This window comes from Tyto alba, unplaced genomic scaffold, assembly GCF_018691265.1.
Source record: "Tyto alba isolate M040663 unplaced genomic scaffold, T.alba_DEE_v4.0 Super-Scaffold_11, whole genome shotgun sequence".
Taxonomy (NCBI): domain Eukaryota; kingdom Metazoa; phylum Chordata; class Aves; order Strigiformes; family Tytonidae; genus Tyto; species Tyto alba.
In genome coordinates, this window is record NW_024881273.1 from 10,946,227 (window position 1) to 10,964,772 (window position 18,546).

The following is an 18,546-nucleotide window of genomic DNA, read 5'->3' on the forward strand; positions in this document are numbered from 1 at the left end:
GAACGATATATGAGCATTCCCGTGCATCAGAGCCAGCCTCGCCCCGTCCTGGCACCCACTGCTGCTAGGAGATGCCAAACAGCTCGAAGACCTCACCGGGCACTGCCGGTGCCGCCGGAGATAGCGACAGCTTTGGATCCGCTCCTGCCTTCCAAACCCACCAGGCCCTTGCTCAGCTCTGCAGGGCAGGCACTGCGCTCCCTGACACACTGCACCCAAAGCAGAGACCAGCCATAGGGTCTGGTCTCTCCTGCCCCGATGATGTATAGGTGACCTATGCTGCCAAGCACGGAAATTTCAAATCCACCTTTACAGAAGACAAACTTCTGACTCAGGATAGAGCAGGCTTCAGACTACTAACCAGGGACTAAATTCATCCTTTTACCATCACTTTCCCAGGCAGCCCAAGCCACAACCATTCTGCAGGAATGTTTTCCTCTGTATTGGGGGTCAAGTGGCAGAGAGGATCACGGCCAACAGAGTCTTTCAGTGTCACCTCTTCCCCTCAGGAGGGGCACAGGTTACATGCACGTCAAAACCAACTTACATGTTAGCCAAACCCAAACTTCTTCCTACTGCCCTTCCTAGGAAAACAGAAGTCATCTTTTAGTTTGGACACGACAGGATTCGAGTGACCTGCTTTTCTATGCCCTTCTTCAACACCAGCCTTCTTGGTTCTCCATATGAGAAGTGAGAATATTTACTACACTTAAGATTAGAGGAGGAGATGATGATTCACAGGCTCTCTGCTATGTAGAAATGGGAATTATGTATGTGGGTACTTCTACAGCATGAAGAGACGTAGGTACTTGTGTCTGGAGCTTTGTAGTTCAAGGGAGTGATTTTAAAGTCAAGTCATCACTGCATAAACCTGGACGGCTAAATAACAGAGTGCAGCAAAGTGCTGAAATCTGCTCTGGAAATCACTTGCATTTTTTTTTACTCTTAGTGACCCAGGACAGAGGGCTGTTATTTTAACATTACACTTCTGCCTGCGAGAAGTCTCGCTGAATGGCAGGCAGCAGGACTGAAATAATCTGCATGGCCCTTGGAAGCCCCAGAGTTGAGAGGAAAGTGTTCCAGCATCCCCAAGCAGCTCAAGCCTTTGTTCCAGCACGTTCCTGCCAGCAACTGCGGCTGCCTGCCCTGCTCTGAATGAACTTATTTCCCTTCTCCCTCCCCCCAAATTAACTCTATCTCCAGCTGTCCCAGCGCCAGCTTCCTGTTAAGATTAATTATTCTTTGTACACCCATGTTTGATAATTTACCCAGCAAACCAGGCACAATGATTAGGAATTCTGCATTCCCATCAGCGCTCTCTCCTGAGGCTCAGAAGTTTTCAAGGAAGGACCTTCAGCCTGGCAGAGCCACAGGGAGAAGTCTGCCTCCCCTGAAGGTCTGTGTGGGTCACCAAAGGTCTGTTGTCATTTGTGATGCTGCCACAAGGTCAGCTGAAGATGATGTGCTACTGAGCAGCCTTTATTGCTAGTCAGCAGGGCTGGCATGGAAGCCAGCGTAGGTGGGAGCATTTATGATCCCAAAAGGTGTGTCTCCTGTTATGCTTTCCTATGACCCAAGATTTCTATTGCATTTAGCAAGGCAGAATGAGCTTTGTTTGTTTGTATTGTCCACCTTTCAGAAGGTGCAATTTTCAAGAGCCATGAAATGAGTTACCATGCGAAGTAGTCATCTACAGGCTTGTTTGCATTTGCAATCTCAAAAACCACAACACAGAGGAGCCACTGCACCAGACTGGCCCAGCTCAGGAAATGGAAAGCACCAAGCCTCAGTGCTGTGGGCCAGACCTGCAACAGGTGAGGACTTGGTGTCTTCTCCTGGGAGCTTTATTGGTCTGAAAAGTCACAGGCGGTCACAGATGTATATACTCTGTAAGACAAGTTGATGCCACCCACCTCTCCCTACACCCCAACAGAAAGCCACAGCATGTCAGAGGTTGTCTGATCCCTCTGCTGCTGAGCCCATGGAGCTCAACAGGGCCGACCAGTCCCTTTAAGACCTATTTCCAGCAGGTAATTGCCTGCTGTCACACCAAGAATGTTTCAGAAGCTACATGAGCCTCTTCCTCTAAGGGTGAGATATTTTCTTCAGACAGAAGGAAGGAGAGGGTACCCATGTGAAAGATCCCTGGCCCCAATGTGGAGGGTTTAAATGCCAGAGACCGTAAGATCCAGAGCAGCAGGGAGGACACACAGCAAAGAGTCACCTTGTGCTCTACAGATGTTGAGGTCACATCCCAGCATGACTTACTTGGGCAGGTTCAGACACTAGTTATGAAAAGTTTTTGTCCTAGCTGATGAAGCCAACGTGCAGGGACCTCAGGTCAAAAGGGCCACTCAGGTCACCTCTGCACAGAAGCAGAAGGAACAGACACAAACAGCCCACTCAGATTCTGGCTCAATGCTTCGGCCACCATTTTCCTAGAGCCCTGCTCAACTCCACCAGCTTCTTATCAAAATACCTGCACTAGCATCAAACACCAGATGCAACACCAAAATCGCTCCTGGCTTCAGGACCAATTCTTATGCCAGACCATGAAGTTTCTCAGAGTCAAACCATAAGGAAGCAGAAAGAAGGTTTAGAACAAAGAGACACCTTCCTCCTTCCCCACAACAACCAGCTGCAATACAGCGGGAAGCAAAGGAGAACTGCTAGAGAGGAGAACCTGGCAGTTCCTGTCCAAGACAGGAGTTGTAGAGGCAACAGCAAGGTGTAACCATGGCCAGCTGGCAGCACAAGGGGCCAGCAGAACCAAGCCCTTCAAGGCCAAACACCCTCCTCTTGCCCAAGAGGCACCAGAGGAACAAGGGTGGAAGTCAGCGGGATTGGCCGAGGATGGAAATCAGCCATACTTCATTAGGAACGTCTTTGCTGGAAGAAGTACGTCGGGGAGTACCCTCCAAGGAAATAAATGCTGGATGAACAACTGTTTTGCTCCAACAGGAGTTAAACAGACTACAAGACTGCACATGTCCTAGATACTTTCTTCCTCAGGAAGCTTCCAAAAAGGTATTACAGACAGCTGGGAGGGGTGCTCACAAAAGCAAGACATAGGCAAGCATAGGTACCATCATCTTGAATGATGTCTCTATTCAAGAGACTTTGCATTTTACATTTTTGCTCTTTTTTTCCCCCCCAATAACTTGTTATAAAGGAAGAAGCATGCACATAGGAGAAGCAAGCAAGACAACCTCAGGGAAAATGGCAAATCAGTTTGCTTCTTCATAGCACTGAGCACAAAACTAACTTGTAAATGCAAATGACTTCTCTAGGATGGGGGAACAAGTTCCCAGTTTGAAAGATCTGAACCCAGCAACTCGCCTCCCCCCAGTCCATCCCCAACCCTCCACCCTGAGGGACTACATGAGCCACCAACAGGGTCTCGCTTGGAGTAACAGCCACCACGCACCCCAGACCTCCTGCACCCCGAACACAGCGGGGAGCCCTGCGGCCTGCCTGCCCGCCCGCAGCTCCTGCCCCGCAGGCAGGCACTGTCCCCAGCACGCACAGGGCCATGTACTCAGCCTGGACGTCTCCCAGACTGGGACTTCCACAATTCAAAACATTCAAGTTAATTCGAGACGTTATGAAACGGTTGCTCCCCGCGGACTGTACTCGCAAAGGGGCGGACACCCCCCCTGCTGCACCAGGGGCAGCCGCCAGCCGGGACATCGCGTCGCCTGTCTCCTCCCGGCCTCCTGCCATCACCCTGCCATAAAAAAAATACGCGTTTCGGCACTCTGTCAGACCCAGGAGCGCAAGGGCCCAGTGTTCAGGGACCAGCACCTCCAGGATGCCGGCAGCCCTGGGAAGCCACAGGGCTCTGGAGGAGGCTGGACGCAGGGGCCGGGCTCCTCCGGCCACCTGGCAGCACCACCGCCCTGGGCGCCCACCAGCTCGGAGGCTCCTGTGGAAGAAGCCCGTGCTGGTTTTTTTGGTGTTGGGTTTGGGTTTGTTTGTTTTTTGGGTTTTTTTTTGTTTTTTTTCGGGAGGGGTGGGGGAGGGAGGGGTGGTTTGTTTTCTTTTTTTTTATGGGATGGGAGGAAAAAGTAAGAGGAAGCAGAGGAGGAAATAATTCAGCAGGTTGCTCTACCAGCCCCGCCGCTCCCGTCCCCAGGCCGCCTCATCCCAGCCGGGGGAGAAGCGAGGTGCCAGCCCCGAAGCGCCCGGATCCCAGCACCCGGACCCGGCTCCTCCTCCCGCCCCGGCATCAGCCCCACGGGCGAGGGGAGCCCGCGCCCCCCCCACCCCACCCCACGGCCCCCAGGACCCCCGCACCGCCCTCGGGCCCCGCGGGCTGCGGGCCGGCTGCCGCCGCGGCGGGGCCCCGGCCGGCCCGGCCCGGGGGAGGCGGGCGGGGGGCACCCGCAGCCCGGGAGGCGGCGGGCAGGCCGCGGGCTCACCTCGGTACTGCAGCGAGCCCGAGAGGCGCACGGTGACGGTGCCGGCCAGCGGCTCGCCGGGGCTGTAGACGACGCGGCTCTCGCCCAAGCGGATCTCGAACAGCTGCACCTTCCCCATGGCCGCGCCGTCCCCACCGGCCCGGCCCGGCCCGGCCCGCTCCGCCGGCAGCGATACCTGCCGCGCCGCGCCGTCCCTGCCCCGGCGGGCCGGCTCCGCCCCGACCCGCCTCCTCCCGCCCCGGCCCGGCCGCGCCGCGGGGCTGGGGCGGGCCCGGAGGGAAGGGGAAGCTGATGGGGCCGGGCTGTGAGGGAAGGAGGTGGTTAGGGGGGAAGGCTGTGGGGGAAATGGCAGCTTGTGGGTCCAGGCTGTGCTGTGAGGGAAGGAGCCAGTGTGGGGTTGATCCGTGAGGGAAGGAGCTTGTGTGGGGCCAGGCTGTGAGGGAAGGAGCAGGTTGTGGGGCTGAGCTGTGAGGGAAGGAGCAGGTTGTGGGGCTGAGCTGTGAGGTAAATGGCAGCTTGTGGGTCCAGCCTGTGCTGTGAGGGAAGGAGCCAGTGTGGGGCAAGGCTGTGAGGGAAGGAGCAGGTTGTGGGGCTGAGCTGTGAGGTAAATGGCAGCTTGTGGGTCCAGCCTGTGCTGTGAGGGAAGGAGCTGGTTATGGGGCAAGGCTGTGAGGGAAGGATCTGGGTGCCACAGCGTGGGGCCATCTTGCCTCCTGATGCTCCCTGCTCCCTCTAATCTGATCTCCTCCCTGTAAGTCTCCCAGCCTAGCTGTCACCTCTTCCCCCTCCTATTTTTATAAATTGCATTAAGTGCCCGGTGAGAGGCAAATACAGATGACCCGATGGCCACCTGTGACTGGGGGGTAAATAACAGCCCCATGCTCCCCGCAGATCAGTGAGGTGGTGTCCAACCCAGTTGGGGTGGACTGGGAAGCTGGGGGGTGAGCAGCGGGCTTCCCTCCATCACACTTGCCGTGACCCCCCCTTAGCGCTGCGTGATTGAATAAAAAACATCTGCAAAGCCCACACCAAAGGCAGCACTGGGGAAAGGCACCTCCCGGCCACTGGCAAGCAGGCTGCGTACACAGGCAGAATGAATAAGCATGAAACGGGCTGTTTATCTGCAGAGCACACCCAGCCCGGACCCAGCCGGACAGGCAGATGTCGTCCCACGGACCTCCAGTGACACCAGCCTGGGCACACGGGGCTGTGGGACCCTCGGTGCTGCCTTATGGTGGGTGTCACAATGTAAAACCCCCCATAAAGCACCGAAAGAGTTTTGTGTACTCCCAGCACGCAGGGCTTCTGCTGGGAAGCCCTTCCAGGCCCTCCCTCCTCCGGTGTTTAAAAGCTACCTCTTGTTTTCAGCTTGCGTGTAGTCACAGGCAACGTACACCCCTACGGTCTTGTGCCAAGGCTTTCAGCAGCTCATCCCCCCGCGGGGTGTACCCTGGGATGCATCCACACACCACTCTCCTTGTGCTGCCCTTAGCTTTTGTTTTGTCAGGCTCCGCATGCCGATTTCCTCCAGTCTCTTTTTCTGTAAGACGAGCCTGCAGCCTCTCTCATCATCTCTGCAGCCCCTGTTTAGCTCTGCCAGCAAAACCAAACAAACTGGAGGGGGGGTGGGAGGTGGGGGCGAAAGCACCCTCCTCTACAGCAGATTTTACTGAACCTCCTTCCTCCATGGAAAGTGGCTGAAGACTCGGAGCTTTTTGCACTGTTGGGGCCACCCCATCGCTGGGGCAGCACTGGCACCCTTGCCCTGGAGGGTCACCACAGACACGACAACTCGGGGTGAAAAAACCCCTTCGCCAAAACCAAGCCCCTCACGCTGCGCCCACAGCTCTCCGGAAGCAAAGGGATTTATGTGCCTTGTTTGCAGAAAAGTTAATATTAAGCACAGCGAAGTTGCTCGCCCAAGGTCACAACGTGAATAAAAACGATTCCTGCGCCAGGAGCTGAACAAAGGCGCCTGGGCTCCGGCCGTGGCTGTGCACGCTATGGCACAGCTAGAGTACTGCAAGACAGCGCTGTGTGCTTAGACACGAATACGGGAGCCCTTCTTGTGACATGGCCAGCAGCAGTGCCACAGCGTTAATCCATCCCCCAGACCACGGCTACACTGTGCGTAGCGATTTGAAAGACATAACTAGATGGGTATAATTCAATATATTTGATGACTGCGGTGCCAGGGCGCCTGCTGTTCAGCGTGTGGACCCGGTGGTGCTGGATTCAGCAGGGTTTTACTCATTGGAGTCAAATGTGTGTTTGCATTCCTGCCTCCCTGCTCATCTGCGTGTGCCCCAGAGTCACCCCTGTTATCTCATTGTGTGCGGAGTCACCAGCGCTGAAATTCAGAGCAGGTAAAACAAAGCTAAGGATGTTTGGTACAGTGCAAAAAATTCACTTTCCTGCTATTTTGGACTATTGTTTTGCTTTTAAAAAAATTGTTTTGGAGGGTTCATTGTGGTGGTGGGAAATCTCACTTCCTCTGGGTTCTGTCTGTTCTCCCTTCCTCCTTTTTCCCTTACTAAAAGGCAAGTTTAAAAAGAGAGAAAAGAAAAACAAATGTCAACCCCAGTTTTAGAATAGAATTTTCCTTTTAGATGTCATCACATTCCCCTAACTTCAAGGAACACGAAATTTCTAGGCAAAGAACATAGTTGTTATTAAAACAAAAACATTTATCAATAAAACACCCCCACTGGCACCTGACTGTGCTCTGCCCGCAGCACAGACAAGCTTCAGCAGCGGGCCCTGGGAGAGCGGCTGCGAGCGCTCTCATGCGTGGGCAAAATGTGCCCACAGAGGGATCAGCTGTAGCTGCAGGTCTTGTACTACCTATATATGTATTGTTATATATATGCGAAAGACTTCATGATTAAGGCATAGGCATTGTCTTGTGACTTAAATCTGTTCTTCTCTTAGCCTTCCAGATGTTGTTCCGCAGCTGTGCCCAGTGACGCAGGTGAGGCACAGCCCCACCTGACTGTGCCTCAGTTTCCCCCTTGCTGGACGTGACCATCTCACCCGGTGGGGCTGAGCTCAGCAAGGGACCCGCGAGTCCTCGGGGAGAGGCACCGCGGAAATGCCCGAGAATACCTGAGCTGTGACTGATACAGGGTTTAATGATGTGAACACTTCTGGGTGAGGCAGCAGCACGTTACCCCGGGGCAATTTGTAGTTGGCAAGGTCACGTCCACTCACTCCGTCCCTTCACAGTACAGGGTACCTGGCTGCTGGGGAGACAGGCCAGCCTCACAGGGTGCTGCCCTGCACCCCGGGGACACTCCTAGCCTCTCCTGCTCTCTACCCCCTCAGTTACAAGATCCCTCAACCCAGGAGTTTTCCAGCTTTTGCTCTTCCAACCTCTCCCCCATCCTGCTGGGGGGAGCAAGCGAGCGACGGGGTGGGGGGCTTTGCTGCTGGCCGGGTCAGCCCACCACAGCCTGAAGGTCAGACACTGGGGCGGCTGTGATGGAGGAGGCGATAACACAGCGGAGCAGCACCGCCAAGGAAGTTGGCCAGTAGATTTCTTAAGCTTCCCTTGGACTAAAATACACACGTAAGAACAGCAGACCCATGGAGGGCTCACTGCTGTTATAGTTACACTCTATATACCACCAATAACTATTTTATATAACTATGTATGTATATAAAATCTGTAATCCTGATATATTTGTATTACACCTTTGTTTATTACCTTTCCAAATCATTTCCCTTCTTCACTCAGTACCTCACTGCTTCTCAGCTGATCAGTCAACCATGTCATCTGATACTAACGGCAACAATTAGTCATTTGTTCAGGGCTGACACCTTTCACCAGCCGTACCTAGCATTGTTCAGACACACCTTCCTGCCCGCCCGCCCTCTCCTCGGCTGGAGGCCACAGCCAAGGTCCCCCTTCTCCATCCTGTGGGCTCACAGGCTCGGCTGTGGCTGGGGAGGCAGCTCCAGGCAGCTTCCCCAAGGGCACATGGTGGCATCGGAGCTGAGCGTGTCCCCCGTGGTGTGTGAAGTTCTGGGAGCTCCGTGTCCTGCAGCAGCTCCTGGAACCGCATCTCCCTGATGCACCCCATGGTTGCACCAAGACACAAGGGCCACCACCCCCCCGCAGCCCCCCTGCTTCTCTGAGAAGAGAGCAGTAAGTGATCAGGGACTCGGCAAGGGTCCAGGCAGCAGGTCTGGGCTCCAGCCCATGGATGCTTCAGGACCCTGTGTCCTGAGACAGTGCCCCAGGCCTCATTCAAGGAGCGAGGAAAAAAAAAAAAATAATCTAAGGAGCTGTAACAGCATAATAAATATCATCTGCTTACCCTCATACAGTGTGCCAGATTAAAGAATATATTGTCCGAGGCATCTCCAGAGAGGCAAGACTACACTTCAAGGGACAAAAACCCCCTGCCATGTCCCTTGGCAGTTCGCTTCTGCTGCTCATCCCTTTTGCTCCTGACACACACGCCTGCTTTTTAGCCTGACTTTGGCAGGTTTCAGCTTCAGCCACTGGTTCTTGTTCTGTCTTCCGCTGACATTGAAGAGTCCTTTAGTGTCACGTAATTTCTGCTTATGATGGTACTTACACACCAAAATCAAGACACCTCTCAATTTCCTTGATAAACTGAGCAATTTGAGCTCTTCAAGTCTCTCCCTGTAAAGTGTTTTCTCCAGTCCTCATGTTATTGTGCTGGCTTGTGTCTATGCAAGCCCACGTACTGGCATTTGTGTGTCGATGGAAATCTGCGGGCAGGAGCAGCCTCCTGTGTACAGACACATGCACATACAGGAATTGGTGCATGAGAGTGTATTTATCCCCAAACGCACACAGAGGTGCGCACAAGCCCTTTAACTCACGTCACTAGAGACCAGATGGGCATCCAAGGGTAACACATAAATGCTCCTGGGCTGATTTTCTGTGTCATCCCCCGCCCCCCAGATTAATCCTCACCCCTGGGGGAAGAGGGCTGATCCAGGACCAAACCTCCTAAACCAGCTCCTCCCTTTTAATCCTTGCCAAGCCATGGAGAAAGGTGAGGGCAGGGAGAGTGAGCCCCCAGCCGAGCGGCTGTGGTGCCATGACCCAGCTGGCACCCATCCCCTTCACGGGGTGCTACTGCTTTAATTAGTTAATGCCCAGCCAGCACCTGGCGAGCCTCACTAGAAAATCCTTCGAGAGAGGCAAGGCATTAATTACTATTATTATAATTCTAATCGTGCTGCCTGGATTTCTGATCTCCTTTGCTGGAAGAGCCTCTGTTGCTCAGTGTGGGACTGGGGAGGAGGATCGGGTGGTGGAACGCCTGTCCTCCCTTCCCCATGGGGTTCAGCACCCACGCGGAGGCAGAGCAGGGATGGCGGATTGTTTGCGCTCGCCTACAGGCTCTGGGAACAACAATTGCCAAGAAATCCCCCCAACCCTCCACACAGGCAAGGAGGAGGTGTCTGAGGAGAGGAGATCATGCACCAAGGGGCATGTCAGCAACCCAGCTGGAGAGCCCGGGGGTGGGGGCACCCCGCAACACCCATGCTCCTCTCCCACACCTGGCTGCCTTTGCCAACTCATGGAGAATCCCACTCCCTCTCTCAGCGTGCATCTCCCCCCACCGCCTCCGCTGCCAAGAGAAACGCTTCATTTTCCTGCTTATCATCAGTCACTCCATGTGTCCAGAGCAAAAAATATCAATCCCCAGCAAGGATAAACATGTCCCGGCAGCTGCTCCCACAGGAACACAGAGAGCAGCCCTCTTGGCACATGCTGGAGTGGAATGTCTGAGCCAAACCGTGGCTTGGTGCGAGGGCAGACGGAGCCAGGGGACCAAGGCTCAGGGTGACGCTGATCCCCCCTTGCCCACCCCACCTGCTGCTGCGAGGGGCTCCAGTGGGTGACACAGCTCAGGGTCCTCTTCTCAACAAAACCACACCTCCATATCCTAAGGCTGGCCTACGTGCAGGACCCCTTCCCCATCAGCCAGGGACAGGACGGCACACCAGTGGTGCTGACCCCAAGGACACCCCGTGGGGTGGACCAGAAGGGCACCCAGACCCAGGCGTGCAGGGGAAGGAGTTAATCTCCCAGCCCAAGCTGCTGCTAGAGCAGCGCTCTGCTCTGCCTGAGGGCACATCAGCCCGCTGAACATTTTTCTTTGTGAAGTAATGCTTTCCAAAAGAGTTTGCTGGCTGGCTGCATCATGAGTGGATGCTGGGTGGAAAAGCAGGGAGGCGTGGGCATCCCCCATCACCGCGCCTTATTGTTCCTACCCCTGCTCATCCCAGCTCCTCAGCCCCTGCCCACAGCGGGGCTGTCCCAGGATTGTCCCTCATCGGGTATTTCCCTTTCCCCAGTCATTGTTGATTTGGGTTTCTGTGACCTGATACGCAGGACTCAAAGGTCACTGGTCTGAGGCCAGCCAGACTTGTCACGGGGCAGGTGAGTCACATCTGACAAACCTGCCCTGGTCAGAGCAGGAGCCATCGTTAAAAAGTTCTCCACTGCCCCGGCGTGAGCAATGCCTGCGGCAGCCACAGATCAGCACAGTGCTGCTCACACGAGGAGCTGATGGAGGCTCTGCCCGTGCTGGATCCGTGTGCTGGACATCTCCTCCCAGTCTGTGACACTGCCAGCTCTGCTGGTGGCAAGTAAACCAGTTGAAGGTGGGCCTACAGCCCAAGTGACCAGGCAGCAATGATGCTTGTGCAGGGAATTGCTTTGTGGCCCTTGTATTGGGGCAGTCGGCAAAATCAAACCCACTGTCCCCAGGGGGGCACAAGCAGAGGACAGAGCAGCTCGTGACAGCTTCTAGGAGCAGCTCCTGGGACAGTGCTTCTGCCAGCAACCCCCAGCCCACATACACAGGTCCATTGGGGGTGCAGAGTGGTGACAGAAAAAAAATACACACATGATTTTGGTGTGGCCCAGGGCTGGACCTAGGTAAAAAGCTGCCCTGGGGAAGCACCCAACACAAGCGACCATGGGGTAAGTGAAGGCAAAAAGCTGTCGGTACGTCCTCGCTGCTCTGTCTGCCTCCACACCTCTCACGCTGGCGGGAGCTGAGTGTGATGAGCTTCTCCGTGTCCATGTCCACTCCCCCCACACTGCCTCTGTGGGGGAAACCTGCCAAGCTACAGTCACCCAGTTTACCCACTGTGACAGTGTGAGCTGAAGCCACTGTGCCACCCCAAGGACCTGTCCTGGCACAGGGTCCCAAAGGAGCTGAGGCAGGCAGCACATCAGAGGCAGCGGCAAGAGCCTCCAGCACCCATGGGAGGTACAAGGGTGCAGCCTGCCAGGAAAAAGGCAGAGAAACATCCAGAACGTCCAGCCAGGAGGGCAGAACACATGCCTCGGAGAGCCACACGTGGGGATTTAATAGTTTCACCCATTAAACTGAAAGCCAAGAGCAGATCAGTGTGTTACAACAGCACACCTAGTCTGAAAGCACATAAAGGCAGCTCAGGGCAGACCAGCAGTGAGCTATGTACAAGACCTGATAGCCTTTCCCTTCCCCAAAAGGTTGAGGAGATGGGAGAAGGACATGCTACACACTGAAGAGCTGGTGTAACAAGCCATGGGACACTTGTCTGAGGACAAGGACTGGAAAGACATGGTATGCCTGATTTACTACAGCCAGGATGAGTGCTAACAGTGTGCTTCAGTTCCCTGTGAACAAGTGGGTGAGGTAGAAACATCCCAGGCACAGTGTGGGTCTATGTCCTGGTTTAAGCTCCATGGAGAAGACAGTCATCCCAACTAAATCTACCCAGATTGATTTTATTTCACCATTTTCTTTGAAGCTGGAGTTTGCCTTACAGATCAGCTGCTGCCAAATCTGTCAAAACTTCTTTTACTTTCCCCAAACTGCAACATTACAGTTGTGTTTCCCCATCCTCCCTGTATCCTGTGATCTTGATATGGTTTAGGATGAGACCAGTTCTTTCGCTAGCAGCTCTGTTTCCCAACAGCACCCATCACCTTTGCACACTCCTCCCTTGGGCAAATATTCCAAGCCCAGTCCTATTTACAGCTATTTTTACAGAGTCCTCCTAAAACCTGCCTTGCATTGACATTTCAGCCATTGAAAACACCTGCTGTGATGTGAATCAAGGCCAACAACTACCTTCAATTTGTGTTATCACAGTTATCAGGTCAGAGTGGCACCAGAAGAAATTGCTTCATTTGGGTCTGATTCACCTCACCACCTGCCTGACTACAGCACAGCTACAGCTCGACCTGTCCCTCCTTCTCTTAGCAAGTTCTGCCGTTACAATTTCACTGCTTGTCTTCCATGCTGCAAGCCAAGCATCTGCAGGAGCTGCGAAGAGCTTAAACAAAATGAACTTGAAAGAGAAAAAGACATTACGGCAGTTGCATCTCATCATCCTCTGCAGATATGTTCCTGCTTGTGGCATCCCATCACTGGCATCACTTCTCAGCAGCTGCAGGAAGTAAGGATTGAAGAAGAAATTAAATTCCTCAGACCCAGATTGTCACTGCTTGTCCCCATGCACAGTCAAGGGACTTCTCTGGTGTCAGCACTCTGTGGGGTCCAAGTCTCTGGTTTCCCAGCTCCTCACACGGGTGCCTGTGCACAGGGTGTCGCCACTGGAGCTGACCCTGCACGGGAAACGTCTCAGTGCAGCAACACAGCCCTGCAGGGACTGTCACTGGTGATGCAGAGCACACGTCCTCCCACCCCAAGGACAGCCACAGGAAATTTAACGCTATTGTCCCTCTCAAGCCTGGCAATTGCCAAAGCCGCATCCTAGCAGCCTTTAACAAAATAAATGAACAGCAATGTTTCAAAAGGCAACACGACAGAGGCGGATACCAGTGAGGAATCTGGTCCTGCACCCATAAGTGCCAAGTCCACATCCCCCCACCAGCAGCGTCTGAGAAATCAACTGCAGCTTCACAGCTCAACCACTCCTGCACACCGTAACGTGTCACCTCCCTCCCCTACACCAGGCACCCCAGTTGTGGGTGCCACCAGCCTCCAAGGACATGGCACTGAAGAAGCCTTGGCAAGCACTGCAAGGAGCACCATCCCAGCAGACACTGCCCAGTAACACCTATAGCCCACAGACCCCCTCTCCCAACACTGTATTTTCTCCTACAGCCTTTTGTACACTCCCCTCCATCAGGGTACAGCAAAGGCCAGGAGCTCCCAAAGGTCTAGGAGGCCAGAAGACACCACAGCTACAGGGCAGTCTCAGCAGCAAGGGTCCCCATCCCTCTGCTCCCAAGCATGGCAGACACAGAGATGGTAGAAATGTTCAAACAGGAGTCTGGACCATCAGGAAAGTTCCCTACAATGAGGCAGGTCTAAAATCAAGCCAGAAAAATCAACCTGCAGTTCAGGATCAGTGAGGGTAATCAGGGTGAGACACAGCCTGGTGATCTCCTGGCAGCTCTACAGTGATAAGACAGACCAAGCTGGGAAATCAGTCTGTGGGTTAAAGTCTGGATGACCAACACTGGCATCCAACACTCCTCAAAACAACACAGACAGGGGCTGATGGCCCTGGCAGAGCTTAAATGGACCCCCCAGGGCCATGGGCTGGTCAGGGCCATTAAAGCCTTTTAGAGCCCTGACACCCTGTGCAGCTCCTGCCCCCCACCCAGCAACCATGCAGCCCCCAGCCCCTCTGATAGCTCCTCTGGCCCTGTTCAGCCATCACTAGGACTGGGTGCTCAGGAGGGGTGCTGGGGTGAGCAGAGGTGACTGCCGCAGGTCATTAAGGACTCATTTGTGGGAGGCTGGTCTAGGGACACCTGAGAGAGCTGGATTCTCTGCAGAGCTTTCTCAACCCAACCATCCAACTGCTGCTGTGGGCTTCACGGCACTACTCTGCAAAAAAGTCTGGTCCGTGCCAAGCAGCAGGGAGCACGGAGGCAGACCCTGCCCCGTCCTCGCCAGGGCACCGGGGATTCTCTGCCCACCCCAGCCTGGCTGAGAGGAGCAGGGACAGTGCAACCCTGCGGGGGCTGATGGGGAGCATGAGGCTGATCTGCTCTACACCATTACAGTCTCTGCTGCCTTTTCTCCCAGAAGCAGGAGGGCAGACCCATTGGCCCCTCTTACACCCGGTTGCAAACCTCAAGTTACCCCTCAACCACTCACCATGAAGTCATTCGTCCCCGGTGCCCAGAGAAACAACCCCTCAGACTGTGGGTGCTGCCACAGGGCACCACATTGCTCATGATTGCTCAGCTTTTCACCATCTAGACACAAAGCAGGCAGGAGGTGTAATTGCAGCTGCTGGGCCCATTTAACACCCCCCCTCCCACCCCACACTCCCCCCCAAACTAAATCCCCCTTGTTTTGTGGATGAGGTAAATGACCGTCTGCTCCCAGCGCCCTGCCATGGTAACGAGCTTTCCTGGAAAGTCTAATTGCTGTATCTTCCCAGCAGTGAGTGAGCAGCAGGTCTCCAGCAGCCAGCGTGACCCCTTCCCCGCACGGCCCCTGTGACCGAGCCCCACGCTCGGATGTGGAGAGGGTTTTTAACAGCGGCGTTGCCACGTGTGTTGGTCACATAGATGAGAAAACCCATCGTGCATTGCCAGGTTACCGGCAGCGTCACCATCTCAGCCAGACACCGCTGGCACCCGAGGTGTCCCCAGGGACTCCCCAGAGAGCCCACCTGGAGTTAAGGTTGGGCTGCTGGGGCTCTTTCATCCCACACTTTTAAGGACCAAACTGAGCTGAAGGAACCTGGCTGCAAAGCCAGCAGCAGCCTGGTGGAGGTTGACCACCAACCTGCCAGCTGGGCTCCCTGGGAGGAAGACCAGATCCAGGAGAGCTGCACAGGGCTGGGGGGCAGGACCCAGCACCCCCCGGCCAAAACTCTCTCTAACTTTTCTCCTGGCACGTCAGGTGCTGCTGCGTGATGCCTGTGCCCCTCCAGTTGCAGCTGCATTTCAACAGCAGTGAATTGCTGGTAATGAGTTGTTATCTCCCTGTGACCTGAGAGCCTTCGAGATCAGAGATACTCATACAAAACTAAAATATGATCACTGGCCTTTAAAGGCCAGACTAAGCTTCTGAGAGAAATAAAATCAATTTTCTGTGGGTCTAATTTGAAACCATTTTAATGCTCATTAAGAGAGAGAGACCCAAGCAGATTGTGCAGGTTGGAAGACAGGGAGGTGAAAAAAGAATTTATTTTTGACATTTTAGTTTAGATCTTTATTCCACTCAGAGCTCCCCACTTCTGGCCAGCAGCTTTGAGTAATGCTATTGTTAGCACCAGAATTGTAATTCTAGCATCCTTTTTGTAGCTGGCTTGGAAAAAAAAAAAAAAAAAAAAAAAAAAGAAAGAAACAAAAAACCCCCCAAAACCGAAAACCTGAAGTCCTTGACTGGATTCAAAAGAATGGAATTTACAGTGTTGAAAAGAAAGCTGAAGACAGAGAAACCAGCAAGCCCTGCGCTGACGCTCCCTATCACGGTGGGGGGGTCACGATGCTCGCCCGCCCTGGGTGTCTGGGTGTCCCCTCTGCAGCCCCTTCCCGCAGTGCTCAGCAGTGGGGGACGAAGGAAGGGACCGCTGTGGACGCCTGGTCCTCCTGTGTCCCAGCCTGGCAGCCCACCAGAGCCAGAGCCACTTCTCTGTCTGCTGGGTGATAGCCCTGGGGACAACTGACCCAGGGGTAACGCGCCCCGCGACAGCACCCAGCTCCGTGCCTCCAGCCGAGGGGTGGGATGGGGACAGGAAAGAGCCCAAAGATGTTTTTATTTGCCACTACCTGTGAGTGCTTGTGTGGAAATACAAGATTTGGTAAAGGTGGGTGCATCTGTCCAGCGGGCGAGGGCGTAGGGTGGGCCTGGGTGGGGTGGGCACGGTCAGAGCCTAAAAAAAAAAGGAGCTTGCGTTGAAGAGCTTCCCAGCATCGCCCACCCGATGCTCTTTTAGAAACCCGGCTTTTCTCGGGCATCTCCTTCGCCGGCCGGCCGGCGCGGCTCCGTGTGATGTGTGTCTGTGCCTGCGGAGGGCAGCAAACCCCCGGGAAGCGCCTCCGGACCCCAACTAACCCCCCTGCTCCCCAGTCCCGGGATCTGCCACCCCCCCCAGGCTGCGCTGGATGCGGCCCGACCCCACGCGAGGGGGGGCCGCGGTGGATCATCCCCGTCCCCCAGTACAGGCTCCTTGGGGTGCTCGGTCGGGAAAGCCCTGGGTGGTGATGACCCAACCTGCAGCAGCCCGGATCTGCGGTGGATTCCACCTGGGGTCCTGGCACCACTTCCCCCCACCACGGCCCGGCGCGGAGCACTGGGTGATGCTGGGTGCGTCTCCTCCAGGCACTGTCCAGCCCTTGGATGGGGACGGCGACGCTGTCCCACCGCCACGGCCTCAAGCCCCAGCCCAAGGGCTGGCTCCATCCCCAGCACCCATGCCGCTGGCTGAGCCCAACAACCCACCTTCGGCAGAAGCAGGCACACCAAAATTATAAGAAAAGCTCTTGCGGGAACTTGCCAGTGTCCTTGTTTCCCCTGTGCTGCAGGCCCTGTGGCTGGGAATCACTCCTGCTTTTGGGAAAAAAATAACCAAAAAAACCAAACAAACCTGACATATGGTTTCTGGCCTATTCTGACCTCAAAAAGTACAAATGAGATTTGTGTTTTGGCAAAGGATGGCAAGAAAGTGTCTAAGCACACAGCAGACCCAGCGTGCGGGGACCAGCAGGCAGCGTCCCCAGCAAACGGTGGCCAGGGCTGATCCCAGCTCAGGGAGAAGCCCTGGCTGAGGCTTTCGGTGAGTCCCTGGATCTGCCCTGGAGCTTCACTGTCCTCTGCTGAAGAGGAGAGTCCCGTACCAGAGGGGAATCACAGGGTAAGACCCAGGAACAGGTACAAAGTGTTTGGATCTACCACAGTGCTGTGTCTAGCCAAAGTTGTTTGCATGTTGGCAATGAGGATTCACACAATTCCCCAAATTTAGCAAGGGCTGTACAGCACAGTATGATGAAAGCTGAAGTACTTTAAGCCCCTGGTACAGTCAGGGATACAAGCATGAGTCTTCCTGCTCCAGATTTAGTTCTTTATTGATTTTCCAGCTGCATCCATCAGTCACTGTCCCAGTGCTCAAATTACCCATTAAGGACATCATAGAAATGAGAGGAAAACAAGACAGTGTTGTGGTTTTGATGAAAAAAGTTAAACTTCCTGAACATTTGTCCTGCTTAGGGTGGGACTGGGTTACATTTATTCTTGAACAGCTCAGAGACACTGAGAATTCCTGGCTGCTTGTTGTCTGGGGCACAGCCACCTCCCCTGTCCCACTGCCCTGGTTCCCTGCTCCACTGGCAGTGCCACAACTGCAGGAGGGACTTGGGGTCCTCCATTTCAGCTTGTCACCTGCGTCGGATTCAAAGAGAAACATAAAACCAGCTCCAAAATCCCCCTGTCTGCACCGGAGTGGACATGCTGTCCCCTGCCTGTCCACGCTGCTGCTTCCCCTCGCCTACAGGTAACCCCCCCGTTGGTGACGGCAGCTGGGTCACATCGTCTGTCCCAGGGACCTGACCTGCCTGTTCAAGGTGTCCCCCTGTACTTGCATCCACCTCCTCCCCACAGTTGCGGCATGGAGAGCCTGCCCGTTGGAGATGCTGTTGACACCCCATCTACGTGGAAATGCCCTATTTAATTCGGTGAATAAAATCTGTGACCCCCACATCTTGTAAAGAGACTCCAACCCAAGGAGCTGCACCGTTTCCCTGCAGTTCGGCGAGGCATCGCCCCGGGGTGCAGCAGAGGGGTGTCCCCAAGCTCCCCTCCTTCACCCCAAGGTGTCCCCAGAGAGGAGGGCTGCCGCTTGCTGTGCCCAGCGCCGGGCCAGCTTTGCTGACTCAGCAGCTCACACCCTGTGTAAACGCCCGCCAGCTGCTGCCCCGGCCCCTGTTTGCTCAGCCTGCGCCGCTCTGTTTGTCTTTCGAGGGATCACGATGGAAGGAGATGGCCTTTCGGCCACCAGCAAATGGGGCAAAGCACCTCCAGGCACCTCCAGCATCTCCGCTCCTCCAGCCCCTGCCCAGGGCCAGTGTAGGCTGCTCAGTAGCTGCAACCCCTCAGCAAGACCTCAATTAAATCCTCCACAGAGCTCTAGGAGCTACAGAAAAATGCACCCA

The 18,546-nt window shown here is 54.8% G+C and overlaps 1 protein-coding gene across 1 annotated transcript in view; it reads right to left on the reverse strand.

Moving 5' to 3' along the window:
• ARRDC1 (arrestin domain containing 1) overlaps nt 1–4,643 on the reverse strand; it is a 39,385-nt gene extending 34,742 nt beyond the window's left edge. The window contains exon 1 of the mRNA XM_033000023.2: nt 4,422–4,643. Within this exon, the coding sequence (XP_032855914.2) occupies nt 4,422–4,539 (118 nt within the window). The 5' untranslated portion in view covers nt 4,540–4,643. The remainder of the gene's footprint in view (nt 1–4,421) is intronic.
• Between the last annotated feature and the right edge of the window lie 13,903 nt (nt 4,644–18,546).